Source organism: Haliaeetus albicilla, chromosome 16 (genome assembly GCF_947461875.1).
Source record: "Haliaeetus albicilla chromosome 16, bHalAlb1.1, whole genome shotgun sequence".
NCBI classification, from domain to species: domain Eukaryota; kingdom Metazoa; phylum Chordata; class Aves; order Accipitriformes; family Accipitridae; genus Haliaeetus; species Haliaeetus albicilla.
Genome location: NC_091498.1, coordinates 3,735,948 through 3,750,890, shown reverse-complemented (window position 1 = coordinate 3,750,890; position 14,943 = coordinate 3,735,948). Strand labels below are relative to the sequence as shown.

Genomic DNA, 14,943 nt, shown 5'->3' with positions numbered 1-14,943 from the left:
TGCCTACTTACTGTTCTCTTACACGTTTAGCTGCCTTTAAAGACTTACCAATTTCTTCATCTCATTCAATTTTTCACAGAAGCAGCACGAAACAAACCCCTTTCATAGTTTGAATGCCAGAAGTAGTATTATATGAATTTTCATTCACAGCCCTTGAACGTCAAAGCAAAACAAGGACTTAATGGTAACTTAAAGAGATTCTGTTATGGAGTCTTATTTAAAAGCCACTTTATGTTTTATTCTATTCCAGCAAGAAAGTTAATTTTTGATTTCCCAGCATGGGAACCCGAACCTTCTTCCACCACAGAGAGGACGAGCAAAAGGAGGAGAGGCAACAGAGCTTGCAAATGACCTCCACAACTAGAAAGAGAAAGTTCAAAACCAGGTAAGCCACAGAGTTAGGGATAGGCCGAGTAAATCAGGTCCAGACAGGACTTTCTACACTCGGCACTGAGCATTCACAGATTTGTTGAATTTTGAGTTTATGAAACTATGGAACCTTGTCTGGATTCTTTTATGTGCGTCTGCCTTTGGAAGTGAGGAAGAAGAGACTTTCAGCCTTTCAGACTTATCGATAGCATCTGCCCTTGCCTTGACCTCCGAAATACCACAGTAAGTCAGAAATCATTATAACTCAAATACAACCATTGTATGCAACATCACCTCTGTATATAGGGGTCACAGTTTCCAACTCATTTTGTCGGAAGCCAAAAAAGCAAGTTCAATCAAGAGGTTCTTCCTTTGAAAAGAAAAACACCAGCCCTCAGCTAAAATGCAGGAAACAAAACTGTATCGCCTTGGTACATGTGATAATGAGTAATATTGCCCTGCTCACAAGCAAGGGCTTAAGAGAAACCAGATTTCATAGGAATAAATGGAAAATGGAGTCAGATTAATAAATTAATGGTAACAGATGGAATTCCCCCTCTTTCCTAGAAAATCTTGGCAATCCTGCTGTCCATCCTTCTGTGATAGCTGAACAACCTAAGTAGTTAGCAACATCCCTCCTTCCTTTAAACCTTCTCCCAGTTCCCGGCCAGGAATTAAAAGTGGTCAGATAGTGGGTCCCCTTCTTGTGCCATTAAAGTATTATCTCTCATGGTAGTACTGCTGGTTCCTATAAGGCAAAACTGCCTGACATTCACACCCATACTTACTGCATGCAAGCTGATGTTTCTGTCCTTAACACTTATTATGATTTAACAAAAAATGTGTGCCATAAAACAACAACAAAAAAGACCAAAACAAAATAAAAAGCATTATCCTAACTTCTGTTGGCTTTTATCATCCTGTGTTCCAGGGATTACAAGATAAGAAGAGAAGCTGCCATCCTAGAGCTAGAACAGAGGGGGCAAAAGAGAATTCTGTTTGGGAATGACATGGAAAAGTTGGAAGAGGAGGTTATTCGGATCTGCAGACTGCTGCGTGTCAGAGCTGACCGCAGGGGCCTTCGAAGGAAGGTCAGATCAGACATCTCTATTGGTTGCAGAAGTGCCAACAGGATTAAAATTGCCAAGACTAACTAGCATTCTGGAGAGGATACTAAACCTAATCAGGCGTTAGGACAACCTCAAAACCATTAGAAATAAGGACAAGGCCTTGTACTCCTGCCACTGAAGCATTATCACACATGTCCCTTTTGTAAAAGAATTTGTGTAATTAGAACATAATCCCTTTCTATTGCCTTTATTTAGTCTATCCTTGTCTGTAGGCTGTAGAAAAGGCACGTGCAGAGAAGGAATACATTGAGCTGCGTTCTGGGCGACCACCTATGTTCTGGATCCCCCTCAGAGTACATGCAGTCTGGGAGAAGATGGAAGTGAAGCTGGCATGTACAGTCCTGGCTTCCCCACCACCGCAGGTTACTTGGTATGTCTGTTGACAGCAATGACTCATGCTGCCCACGAAGCAACCAGAGGAGTAACATCTGTGTCCTGCTAGAAAGAAGGAAGGGAGAGCTTCAGAAATTACAGAAAACACTTTCAATTCTCAGGTTCCACTGTTAGGACCAGTAAAGACATTAAGTATTCAGTGGGCCGTGGAGGCACTGGACAGTCCTACGGGGCTCCTTCTGTGATAGGACTGATATTCATGTAGATTTCCCTGCTTCCCTTGGTGCTGTCCTCCGTCCTGCAGGCAAACTTGGGATTTAAGTCTTGGAAACCAGAATCTATTGCCAGCACTAAATCACTGCACACATACACACCATCAAGGCTTGGCTACCTTGGATACCATGCAAGTTTTAGCATTAAACTGCTTTCACTTCTACAATTTGTAAAATACAAACCAACTCTTTCATTTACTCAGCTTTGCGTATTTACCAAACGACAGGAGAGGAAATGTTACGTACTGGGCCTGACTGCAGCATTTACCATTAATGACAGAGGGACAGAAATAAATGAAAGATCACCTCAGAAAACAATTTGCAGTGTGTACTTTGATCAGTTTGTTAAAGTGATTGACCATTCCTCCCATGGAAGGTTTGAAGTATGCAAACATTTGGATTACTAATGACTTTGTAGGCAGTTAACTCTGCTACTGACAGAGCTCCTGATGTCCTGTGTCCTTCCAGAACAACCTCTTTGAATTATTCAAAGAGCAAAGAGAATATGAACCTCCCACAGACTCCCAGTGAACACAAAGAAGCAAAAGACATCTGCTCAAACTCCCTCACACAAGCTGCAAAGCAGGGAGCATAAACTGAGGAGGAAGCAACAAGCCAACACTAAGCTGCCTGTAGGCAGTCTGCAAGCAGCCCTAGGGAAGGAGCACATGTAGGACTATGGGAGGGGATCTAGGTTAGCTGCAAGGCTGTTTTGGATTGATGTGGGAGACCTGTAAAAGAGTGAATTGTGTCTACTCCTCTTTTCTGTTGTGCCCCTGTTGTGTTTGACATGGTTAATTTTAAAATAAAGTGTTAATTTTACCAGTCAATTTCTCCATCCTTTCCTAAGCAGCATGTTTCCTTTGTGTTCAACTAGGTATAAAAATGGAGTCCGTATTGATCCTCGCCTAGCCCCAGCAGGAAAATACAAAATAAAAAACAAGTTTGGGATGCTGACCCTGCACATCAGCAGGTAATGTATGTGCACTTGTCTGAGTTGTTTTTTCAGTTGAGTAAGACCTGCTCTCCTGAAACTCCCAGTTGTGTATGCTAAACAAAAAAAGATAATTCTTCTGGAATCTGATCCTGCTTGACTTTAGCGTGTAGTGTCTGAGCTAAACCTTTGCCATTAGGAAACAATCTCAACAGCAGTTCGTGAGGTTTAAAAAAATATTTAAAAAAATTTAGAGCCTTATTTATCTTTGCTGCTCTTTCTAGGCATGGCCTTTTCTCATTCAGGGTAAAGCCATGCACATTAACAGCACTTTACAAGCAGACATACCAAATCAATGTAATCAGAATGACATTAGTTCAACTCTGTGAATTATACATGTGATAAAGATACATGCATAGCTTCAGTGCAACCAAGTGTTCCACTGGGCTTTTGCTTGTTCATTACTTGAAATGTTTTGCTTCTGGGTATCAAGAGAAAAAATTGACCATTAAGTATAAGAAATCCTTGTAATTGAAAGGAAAAGTAGGTTCTTGATGAAAAGCAAGTACCTACTTCTAACTTCTGGGATTAAAGGGGAACCCCTTTGAATTTGTCTTGTGAAGTATGAAGAAAAACTGAAAGCTAAAAAGGAGGGGAAATGTTTTTTTTTCCAGATGCTCCATGGAAGATTCTGCTGAATACAGTGTTGAAGTTAAGAATCAATACGGCGAGGCTTACTCATTTGCTACAGTGCTTGTCAGGAGTAAGTAGAAAATGTTCCTTTGGTTTTAATTTTCAAATTCTTTATATTCTTCAAAATATTTTCAATGCTATACATTATATCACAGGAACATACAAGCACTCTGGAAAAACAGAAAGAAGTGAGCATTCTGTTAATAGGAGAGGAGAATTTCTCTCAGTTATTAGTGAGGAGAAAGCACAACTGGCTAAAATAATGCTTAGCTACCACCAACCAATATGTATATAGCTGATATAATGACTTCTCTTTCTCGGTCACTTCTGGACTCAGGCAAAATCTTTCAGATTCCATACGGACACAGCTGTCTTTCCACTGTGCTAAAATTGTACTAAATTTAGGTACTTATTTCTTCTGGACTGATACGAAACAGCCATACAGTTAAATGCATAACAGGCTTAGAAAGAGTCTGCTGCATTTCTAAAGATAAGCAAGAAATTGGTTAACAAGTACTGTGGCTTTCAAAGGCATCTCTCAGTGCAATATTGCATAGAATACCATATTTCTCTCTCAAATCAGTAACTATCAAGAGTAAATACAAGATTTTTTCTTTAGTCTGTGCTGTTCTTAAAATAACTGATGTAGACTCCATAGATACACATTCTGCACAAGCCAAGTCCAGACATATGATGAAGGAAGTAAACTACCAGTACTTAAAAAGGGAAATTATATTGAGCTTTAAGAAATATGCAGTGCAGTCTTATAGGATCATAGTTTAGCTGTTCGCATTTCATATATATATATATACACATATATATATAAAATAACAATTTTATCATAAAAAGCCTGAACAGAATAGACCTACAGAACTGTAGACAACTAAACACTTCAGTGGGACTGACAGAGTCCAGGGTGTTATTCAAACAGTAACAGATGAATAGGAAGGGAACAGGTTTGCTTTGGACATCTTACCAGTCATGAAGAGATGGGTTTCTTCAACTGACTGAACTGCAAAGCCAGTTTGAACTATTTTTCAGACAGAAGAGGTCTTCTTTGGTTTAGATAGTATCTTTCTTGTTAGTGTTTTAATATATTCGTGGCTCTGTCGTGGGTTATGTTATTATCACACTTATTCTTTGCATGCCATATTCCGATCACATCTGAATACTGTTTGGGGATACATATGCGTACAGAAGAATGTGACTCCAGAATTGTAATAGAAGTGTATTGTTTATGATATCTTTCAGATCCTTTAATTAAACAGTGTCAAAATTCAGCATATCTGGAAATATGCAGCACACATTTACCAATTCTAAAGGGACATGTAAAATAGCCCAGAAAACATTCATTTGCCAGCCTTCCCAGATTCCTAAATTCCCCTCACCCTAATGCAGAAATACAGAAAAAGTTACCAAGTGTGCAATGCTTCTCTTCTATAAAGATTCTTATAGTATGTCCAGAACTCAGGAACTGGGCCTTTGCCATAAAGCAGAAGCAGCTGTCTGAAAAAAAAATCCATGGCAATAATCACATACTCCTCCCAATTCCCACCAGAATCTTTAGGATCAGAGCAGGCATGATGATAGAATAAGGGCTGTGGTATATCACAGAAAACCTTGGATGAGACTGCTCTCTTCACCTCTAAGTGCCTGATTAAACTGTCCTTCAACAGGTCTAATCAGCATTTCAAACAGCTTGCAAACATTGTCCCTTGTGATTGCGGGTGAGAGGCCCACACGGTTCCTTCTCCCTTGACCCTGTCTAATGCCATCCCAGTAACATGATTCTTCCTTTTGCTATTTGCATTTAACATTCTGAAAATAGAGACAACACCAAGGCCTTAATCCTGCCTCCACTGGAAACATTCCTCATCCCCCAGGCAGGCCGATGGCATCTCTTCTCCTGGCCCCATGCCGTCTGGAATGCCCTTGATGCAAGGGGAGGGTCTCCGGGATCTGTGGTTCCTACAGCAGAAGTTGCCTTTCCCTAAAGACATCACTGTGGGTCTCACAGGACCTGGGATGAGGCTGTGCTTTACCTCTTGTGCTTTCTATTTCTTTCCTCTACAGCTATTAACACTCAGTCCTCATCTTTTGCTTATGAGTGAGCTCAGTTACTGCCAAGCTTCATTCATTGAAAAAACAGGCATTATTTTATGTACATTTCTTGCGACTTATAAAAATAAGAAAAGAAAATATCTCAATTTCATCCTGTGTTAAGTGCATCAGTTCTTAGATTTCAGCTCCAAATAATTTCATTTTGTGCTGTGATGCCAGCAGTTCTCACAGGCTAGATCAGGTGAAGCGCGCCAGTATTCATATATGATGCCTCCAAAGAACCCACAGCTGTTGAAACAAGTTATTTGGTAGGGGACACACTTCCGTCAGCTCCAGGAATTACCTCAGTGTCTCAGGACAGACATCCTTTCTTTTGGTTAAAGCTTGAAGTCCCAGTCACTGGTAGTCTTCAAGAATGCCACATTATCCCATGGGAATGCTGTTTAAACCCAGAGGTTTGGCCAAATTCCACTTTCAGTAATGTTTGTGACACCAACACTTTTTTCTTTCCTTTTCCATGCTGTATGTGGCAATGAGTAGCTGTCATGCTCTATCTCCAAACAGGGCCATAATTGAAGCATTTCAGTTATGGGTGATCCTAGATTGCCACGCTTCTAATTTGGACAGTACCATATTGGTACACTTATATGACAAAAGTTGTAGCTCCCTGTATGCATGCTTTTATTCAGCATAACTTTCCTAGTGCAGCTTAAAAAGACAGAAGCCAAACTGAAAAAAAGCCCTCCTTAGCTAAGAGTAACTGTGTGCACATGAGCATTTAAAGCAGTATTACTGAGAATCACAGAATCATAGAATCGTTTAGGTTGGAAAAGACCTTTAAGACCATCAAGTCCAACTGTTAACCCTGCACTGCTAAGTCCATCGCTAAACCATGTCCCTAAGTGCCACATCTATGTGTCTTTTAAGTATCTCCAGGGATGGTGACTCAACCATTTCCCTGGGCAGCCTGTTCCAATGCTTGACAACCCTTTTGGTGAAGATATTTCTCCTAATATCCAGTCTAACTACTTATCTAACTACTTATACTAGTATAGTCATAAGAACAATTTCCTATGCAGACACATCCTCAGTTGTTTGTGAAGGTCATCAGCTGCCAAATGAATTAATGTTTTACCACATGGTGACACTTTGAAGGTTCACATTAAGAGCTGGTTTGAGGGAAAGACATAGTTTGCTGAGTATCATTGTATGTTTTTGAGGGGAAGATAAACACTGGCATGAGATTTGCTAAATGTATTTTCTCTTGTGTTATAGAATATTATGGAATGGAGTCGGGATTTGATTCAGAAATATACAGAAGTGAGTCAACAATTGTTATTATTATTTATTTTATTTTTATAGCCTGAAGCGATTTGATTCTTTTTCTGTGAGCTATAGCTTTTCATATTAGCTTGACTGCACGTGAAAAGTGCAAGGCTTAAGAACCACTCTAAATATATGATAATAAAAATACTACAAGGAGGAAGGCTCTGGGAATTCTCTTTATCATGCTGACTTTTACTCTTATTTCATAGGATCCCTTATGGCCAGAGAGGCAGATTTTGCTTTTCCACTGAAACCCTTATTTTCAAGAGAAAAGGAGCCTTTCACCCTCTCCTGTTACTTCTCTTCTGATTTACTTGAACACCAACGAGACATTACCTGGTTCAGAGATGGTTTGTATGCAACAGCTAAGTTTATATACATATAACTATATGAATATACCATTTGAATTCATAGCAGTGATCTAATGTTCACAGAAGAGAATTAGAACTGAGGATTCTTGAGCTGCTCTCAGCTCTTCTCAAGCTACAGATGTTATTATTTAATTTGTATGTTTTCCTCATTTGTAAAAGGATGATACCACTAAAATGTTTTGGAGGTAATGACATTTCTGCTCGTAGGAATAGTTTAAGAGCCTTAGTTCTATACAGTGAAAGTGCCAAGCATTTGAAAAGCCAGTGGTTCTCTAGTGAAAAAAACACTTTTGGATATTCTGTGTTGTTCTGCTGGCAATCAAGGATGTTGTGTTTAGCCAAACTGGTAATCTTTCTGTGCTGTTAAGTTTTGGAAAGCAGAAGCAACGCAGTAAGACTGCTCTTGCCATTCCAGCACTTCCGCCAGAATCAGCTGTGAAAATAGTAGGACGTACTGAGTTTTAGTGATTTGAGGACAATTTGGGTAGACTGTGTATCTCAGACCTGATAAATATACACAAAGTGTACAGTATGCACCATTCCGTTTTCTTGGTTTTGAGCACCACTTGGACAAAAGATCCTGCATGCTGAGTAGTAATGTATCCTCAGTTAGAACTGGCACAATATTTGGCAGACTTCAGAGCATCCTGTTACCTGGTGTGAGGAGTATCCTTTACTCACTAATTCATCCAAATTTATTACTTTTTCGCTTAGACACAAACTCTTCAGGACAAGGACCATGCTTTTTGCTCTGCATTTGTATACAAAGGGAACAGAGAGGCATACCAACGAAGTAGGATCAGAGTCCATGACTAAAAATCGGAGGCATAATAATAATATCAGGAGTGTCTTACAGATCCCTCATCTTGCTCTGTGTTTTTTTCTTTATTTGGAAGTATGTCACTCCTCACTCAACCAGTTCAGCTGGAGTTCCTTTACCCCTTCTCATGCTTCACAGGTGAGTTGCTGCAGAACTCAGAATGTCGGGAACTAAAGTACCAAGACCGGGAGGCTTCTCTGACCGTGTCATGTGCTTACAAAGAAGATGAGGGATTCTACACTATCCATGTCCCCTCACTGGATGGATATAAAGAGCAGACCACTTATGTGTTTGTTAAAGGTATAAGCAGGATTCTATCCTATTTAGAATAAAAGCTCCTTTCCTAATACCTTGGCATAAAGGAATTCACAACCTCATACACAAGAAAATATCTCCCAATTTTGTGCATGGATACAATTATCAAAATGTCCAAATCTTATTTTCAGTAGTGATTTAGGTATTAGAAAATATGACTTGTATTACTGGGATGTAGGCCCTTAGACACTTAAAATTAAGTTATTGAATGAAAATTTTGGTACAGAGAAGAAAAAAACATAACCACTATCACTTGGTGTTTCTACAGATGCTGCAGCAGAAACAGCTGGTGCCCCTGGATCCCCACTCAACCTGAAATGCCATGATGTAAATAAAGACTGCTTGATTCTTTCTTGGGTAGCGCCCAGTGATAATGGAGGAAGTCCGATCCTGGGATACTATATTGAAAGGTCTGTATGTTAATCATCTTTCAGCAAAAAAGGCTCACGATCATGTTGTGGAAAAACCACGAAGGAACTCCATGGGCTGTGTTTCATTTCAGGTGTGTTGCTGGGTCAGAGGATTGGGTCCCATGCAATGACAAGCCTGTGAAAACCTGCAGATACCCTGTCTTGGGTCTTGCTGAAGGACAGACATACCAGTTCCGAGTAAAGGCTGTCAATAAAGAGGGCATCAGTCATCCTTCAAAAACCAGTGATCCAGTTACAACATATGACCCCAGTAAGGACAAGAGAGTGACAGGTTTGTACTAGAAACAGGAAAATTTGCTCCTTAAGTACAACGCAAGGCTGCAGATATAACTGAATGCAGTATGTCCAGATTCTCCCCATTCTCACAAATATCATTGCAACATACCGCCACACTGTGCCTTTGCTGAACCCACCTTAGTACTACTATTCTGAGCAGAAAAGGATCAAAATACCAGTTACGACATTTCACTGTATGTGTAATGAAATGTATATAATTATGCATATAACCAAATGACACAGTCCTGGGCTCTGTCTTTCTTGACAAGCCCCAAGCATCTTCTCTTAGTGGATAACATTGCCCTGTTTGACATTGCAGTTATTCCATATGACGAAGGCAGGACAATAGAAATTTTCAAGGATGACCTGGAAGGTAAGTTCAAATTTATACTGAGCCATTCTCTCAGAGTGGAATGATTGTTCTACAACAATGAGATCTGTAATAACATGACTCTGGAGAAAACACAGTTAGGAAAATATATGGTGAAATATCATTGTAAGCTGCACAAGGATCAGAAACTATCCTAAACAGCACAGCCTTTTATAATAATCTCGGTTTGCCTCTATGTCCCCAAAGGGTTTAAGTCTCCTCCTTTATATTGAAGAATCTTACTTTACAGTGGGAAAACATAATCCATTGTAAAAGAACTTTTTGTCCTTGCCAAGTTATAACTAAAGCATAGCTTATTCTGACTTCCCATAGGACATATTAAAATTCCCTTGCCACCCACTAATGTTCATGCAAGTGAGGTCAGAGAAGATTATGTGGCTTTGGCCTGGGATGAACCAGATCCAAGAGGCAGAGAGCCCCTGAATTATTATGTGGAAAAGGTAAGAAAATAATATCACATGGAAGGGAAATGTCAGAACAGAATAATTTATTTCTCAGATGGTTTATAGGACAGGCAAGGTTATTTACTGCATTGATAACTGGAGAACTACAGCCTCAAAAATTGCTTGCTCAGCCTCTCTCCAGCTCCACAGTTTACTTGAGCTATGATCCTGACTTGACACCAACTCAAGTAGTAACGAATAACAAAGAATAAACAAGCAAGTTTTACACCAGAGAACTGTAGCAGAGTTTTAACAGGAAGACTGTTCCTGCCCTATGGGCCCTTAAGTGTGGAAAAGCCGTGAAGAACTGCACAATAGTTCACTTTCCCGTTCCCCACTAATCATTTTGCTGGTTAATTAGTATCTTCTACCGATCTCCTTTCATATATACTCATTTCCCACCTGCTGTACCATTTCTGCTGCAAAGGGGCCCTCTGTTGCCAAGGAACAGTTTGGGTATATCAACAAGAAATACATCATTTACATTTTTGATTGGGTTTTTGTTTGGGTCTGGTTTTGTTTGTTTTTTTTTTTAAAACTACTTTCCTGTAAAGATCAGCTTTGTTATTGCTCAGGAGGGTTTTAAGCTTGAGATACAATATGAGTTGTAAATCATCACCTTTTTCGTTACAGCTGATTGTAGGCAGCAACTCCTGGCAAATGGTTAATCTGGATATGCCAGTTAATTCCCCAAGATTTGCACTCTTTGATCTTGTTAAAGGAAAATCATACTGTTTCCGTGTGCGATCTGCTAACAAGTATGGAATCAGTGAGCCATCCCTGCCCAGTGAGCCTGTAACTGCTGGAGCAAAACTGGGTAATTATTTCATTAATATGCTCTACACTAATTGTATGGAAAAGGAGATGTACTATGAAAGTAACGTGTGGGTTCCCTTGCCCCTCCTTTCCTTTAAACTTCATGGTATATGATTACACAGCAGTTGCTTTGATATCAGGAAATCTCTTAAAGCCTTAAATCCTTGTTTAATTACTTTGCAGTTGGTCAGTGCAGTGTAAATCTAACCAAGCAATGATGGGGGAATTACATTTAATAAAATAAGAAACAGTTGAAGCCTGTGTTTAATCCAAGTATGCTTCCAGCACTGTGTAAGAGAGACGTTACGCAGACCAGCGTTGGAATGAATGATACAACTGCTGAAGCAGCCCGTTTCTGGGGGCTTCAGACTGAACAGCAGTCTTCACAGTGCTGATTTGTTTTGTTTTCTTCCTGGACTGAGCTGACAACAATAAGAGATGCAAAGGCTTCATGGCCATGTTTCCCTTACGCAGAGATAAGCACTCACTCTTTTATTTTTTTATATTCTCCCATATTAAAGCTGCCCTAGTGCTCATTCATACTGTCCTTTTTTCTCAAGAGTGAAGCAGGTCCCATTTCATAGTGGAGTTAATGAGAGTTACTGTACAAGTCTCGTTTCTCCTCTACTTCAGAGAAGGTTAAGTAGGTGTAACTGCACAAATCAATGGGCTGTAAGCGAGAGGAATATGAGATATGGCAAACCCAAACATAAAAATATAGGCTGTAGACTGGGACAATGTCCATGGTATTTTGCTCTAATTTGAAAACTGTGCTCTGGGAAAGGTGAATAAATCAAACAGGCCAACCCACTTCTATTTTTTTTTTTTTTTTTTTAATTTATAAATTTTAAAATCCCCTATTTTTCTCTGTGTTTTTTTTCTTTTTTTTAGCTACTCTGCCTCCACCGTCTCAGGTTTTAGCTTTCAGAGACACCAAGACATCTGTTGTTTTGCAGTGGGATAAGTTAAAGGACGGTCTGGAGCCTCTTGGCTACTACATATACTGTCGGGAGACTGGGACAGAAGAATGGCAAACTGTCAATAATAAGCCCGTGACTTGTAATGAGTGAGTTCAGCTATTCTACTCCATTGAGAGAAGACGGGGTGCCAACTTGGATTCTTCTGCTTATGACTGGAGTCATATTTCAGATAAAAAAAGAACTTCCTTCACTGCACACACATAGGCTTGCACGCACACAAACACCATGTCCTCTTTTAGAATTAAGTATTACTCAAAGTGTCACTTTTACATGCAAAGCCTGACTGACAGCAAAGTCTGTGTATATCTTCATAGACTCTGAATCTTCAGAAGGTAGATAGACCTTGTGGCACCAGAAGAACCACATTCCATTTTTTTGATTGCTTTGCCGTAAAGTTGGTGTCACTCACACATAGGATTTAGAATACCTCTCTAGCTGTGGGGGTCACATGTCAAGCAGAAAAAGTCCATTAAGAAGTCCTATTTATTCTACCAACAATGCCAGCCACCAGTGTGATACCTCTCTATCTGATCCATACTTACTGTCTGATTTATTGGTAGCCATTTTATGTGACACAGTGTACTTTAATTTGTAACGGCAAACAATGATTTTGCAGGTTACAATGCCTTATTAAAATGTATTGCTATCTATTCAAAAGACTGTTTACCTGTGCTTTGAACAGTCAAACACAAATTTATTAATTTGCTCTCCTAGATTTACTGTTCCTGGGCTGCAGCCTGGAAAAGAGTATGTCTTTTGTGTGAAATCTGTCAACGAGGCAGGACTAAGTGAAAGCTCACCAGAAACAGATCCCATTGTTGTAAGGCCAGCTATTGGTAAGTAGTAACATATACATGCACATAGACACAAAAATTAAATCCCTCAAAAATGTATCTATCATGCATAGCTATTATTACATGTAATGGTAATAATGTTGAGCAGATAAGCAAAGGAAAGCAACAGGGAACTGATTTTCTTGTACCCTGCAGCTTCTGTCATCAGTTATACTTGTCAGGGGTGGACAGAGTTAATTAGCATTTTGATTTAGCAGTGTGTTACATTTTCAGTATTAATTTGGCACTGGTACAAGTGAGCATTTTAAATGCTCAATTATGCTGGTATCTTGAAATCAGCATTGTGAATTTCTCCAGGGCAATTACAAAATCCTACCAACCACATTAGCCAGTATCTAACCCTCCATCTTCTCCATGTTAGCGACCCACTGCTTCCATCTTTTCTGTCAGACAAACCATAAAGCAACATGCAAGAAACACCCTGAGACACATCTGTGACTTTTGCCGTGACTTCCAAATAAGAATCTGGTCATTTTCAAATACTTTTACACCACAAAAGTGGTATTAGGGGGCCTTAACACAAATAGAATCACATCTGGTACGAGCACAGAGAGATTTCCTCAGCCCAATTCATCCCATATCTACACCTCTTTTCCCGATCCCTAGATCCCAAACCTGCATTGAACAATACTCTCTTTTCTCTCTCCCTTTGCTGCACAGCTTGTCCATCAGCACCACACGGGTTTGTTCTTCTAAACTGTGGGAAGGCTGACATGACCATTGGCTGGAAACCCCCAAAGCGCAAGGGAGGAACAAAGATTCTGGGTTATTTCCTAGATCAGCATGATACATCCGAACTAGATTGGCATGAAGTCAATATCCAGCCAATTCCTCAACGAGTTTACACGGTATTCATTTCAGATATAATACTGTCCTTTAAGCATAGTAGGAAATGTAGCTATAACAAGGGCTGAGCTGGTTTTCCTTTACTTCCTCTAGTCTAGAACTCTCTTCCTACCCTCACAGACTACAACCATGCAGGGCTGTACTAATAATCTGTTTGCACTTCTGAACCCAAAGGTCAGCAACCTTGAGGAAGGTCACGTGTACGAATTCCGTGCCCGTGCAATGAACATGGCTGGTGTTGGGGAAGTATCTGAACCCAGTGACTTATTCAAATGTGAGGAATGGACAATGCCAGAACCAGGTATCTCTCATGTAAAAACAACATAAAAATATTACCAGGTATACTAGTTATCTCCTCACTCTTCTGTGAATCCAAGGGACTTCTGAAAACTACAGATCTGTTTAAGGGTGGCTCCCAGTACGGAAAAGCACACAAACACTTCTAGGGACGTTCCCATTCAGACACAGGGTATTATTTCTGCACTACACAGATACAGCGCCCAGGTATTTTTAATAATATTGTTTCCAGAGAATGAAGAATCTGGATCTAATATCTTAATGTCTTTGTATATTACACCAAAGCAAATAACATTAAACCAGCCAATGTATGCTTTTTTCTAGAACCTACCTCTACAGTTAATTAGCATAGAAAGCCTCTCCTATGGACCCACTATTCACTTGTTATCTTAAAACTCTGCTCTCTGATCTCAAACTCAAACAAAGTGCACCCAGTTGCATTTCTTAATGTTACTGTTTGACAGCCTACCCTTCTTTCAACAGGCCCTCCTTATGATGTGAAGTGCACTGAAGTAAGGGACTCATCCCTGAAGCTACACTGGGAAGCACCATTGTACACAGGAGCAGGTCCAGTTACAGGGTATTATGTAGACATGTGTGAAGAAGGGTCAGAGGAATGGAAACAAATAAATAAGCAGTCCATAGCCACTACCCATATGAAGGTCTGTACATGCACTTAGTATCCAACTGTTGCTTCTCATTTAGTCTTAATTTAATTCCTGTCATTGTTTCCTGCAGGTTTCAGATCTGGAGACAGGGAAATGCTATATTTTCCGAGTAAGAGCACTGAACAAGGCTGGAATTGGACCCCCTTCACTGCCCTCAGATCCTGTGGTGGCTAAAACCAAACCTGGTATGAAACTAAAAGTGATGAGATTGTACAAGTCTGTAAATACTATGATGATTCCGGTAAAAAACTGCTTTATGAAGCATCAGCTACATGTTTCATAACAAGAAAGAACCTCAGTCAAAATAAAGATTAGCA

At 39.9% G+C, this 14,943-nt stretch overlaps 1 protein-coding gene across 1 annotated transcript in view; it reads left to right on the top strand.

Moving 5' to 3' along the window:
- MYOM3 (myomesin 3) overlaps positions 1-14,943 on the top strand; it is a 29,348-nt gene that overhangs the window by 2,047 nt on the left and 12,358 nt on the right. The window contains exons 2-21 of the mRNA XM_009919215.2: positions 251-385; positions 538-612; positions 1,301-1,460; positions 1,712-1,869; positions 2,982-3,077; positions 3,713-3,801; positions 7,068-7,112; positions 7,328-7,468; positions 8,448-8,609; positions 8,893-9,034; positions 9,127-9,326; positions 9,651-9,704; positions 10,035-10,162; positions 10,799-10,982; positions 11,873-12,047; positions 12,676-12,797; positions 13,476-13,663; positions 13,836-13,962; positions 14,442-14,620; positions 14,697-14,811. Coding sequence (XP_009917517.1) covers positions 279-385; positions 538-612; positions 1,301-1,460; positions 1,712-1,869; positions 2,982-3,077; positions 3,713-3,801; positions 7,068-7,112; positions 7,328-7,468; positions 8,448-8,609; positions 8,893-9,034; positions 9,127-9,326; positions 9,651-9,704; positions 10,035-10,162; positions 10,799-10,982; positions 11,873-12,047; positions 12,676-12,797; positions 13,476-13,663; positions 13,836-13,962; positions 14,442-14,620; positions 14,697-14,811 — 2,647 coding nt within the window. The 5' untranslated portion in view covers positions 251-278. The remainder of the gene's footprint in view (positions 1-250; positions 386-537; positions 613-1,300; positions 1,461-1,711; positions 1,870-2,981; positions 3,078-3,712; positions 3,802-7,067; positions 7,113-7,327; positions 7,469-8,447; positions 8,610-8,892; positions 9,035-9,126; positions 9,327-9,650; positions 9,705-10,034; positions 10,163-10,798; positions 10,983-11,872; positions 12,048-12,675; positions 12,798-13,475; positions 13,664-13,835; positions 13,963-14,441; positions 14,621-14,696; positions 14,812-14,943) is intronic.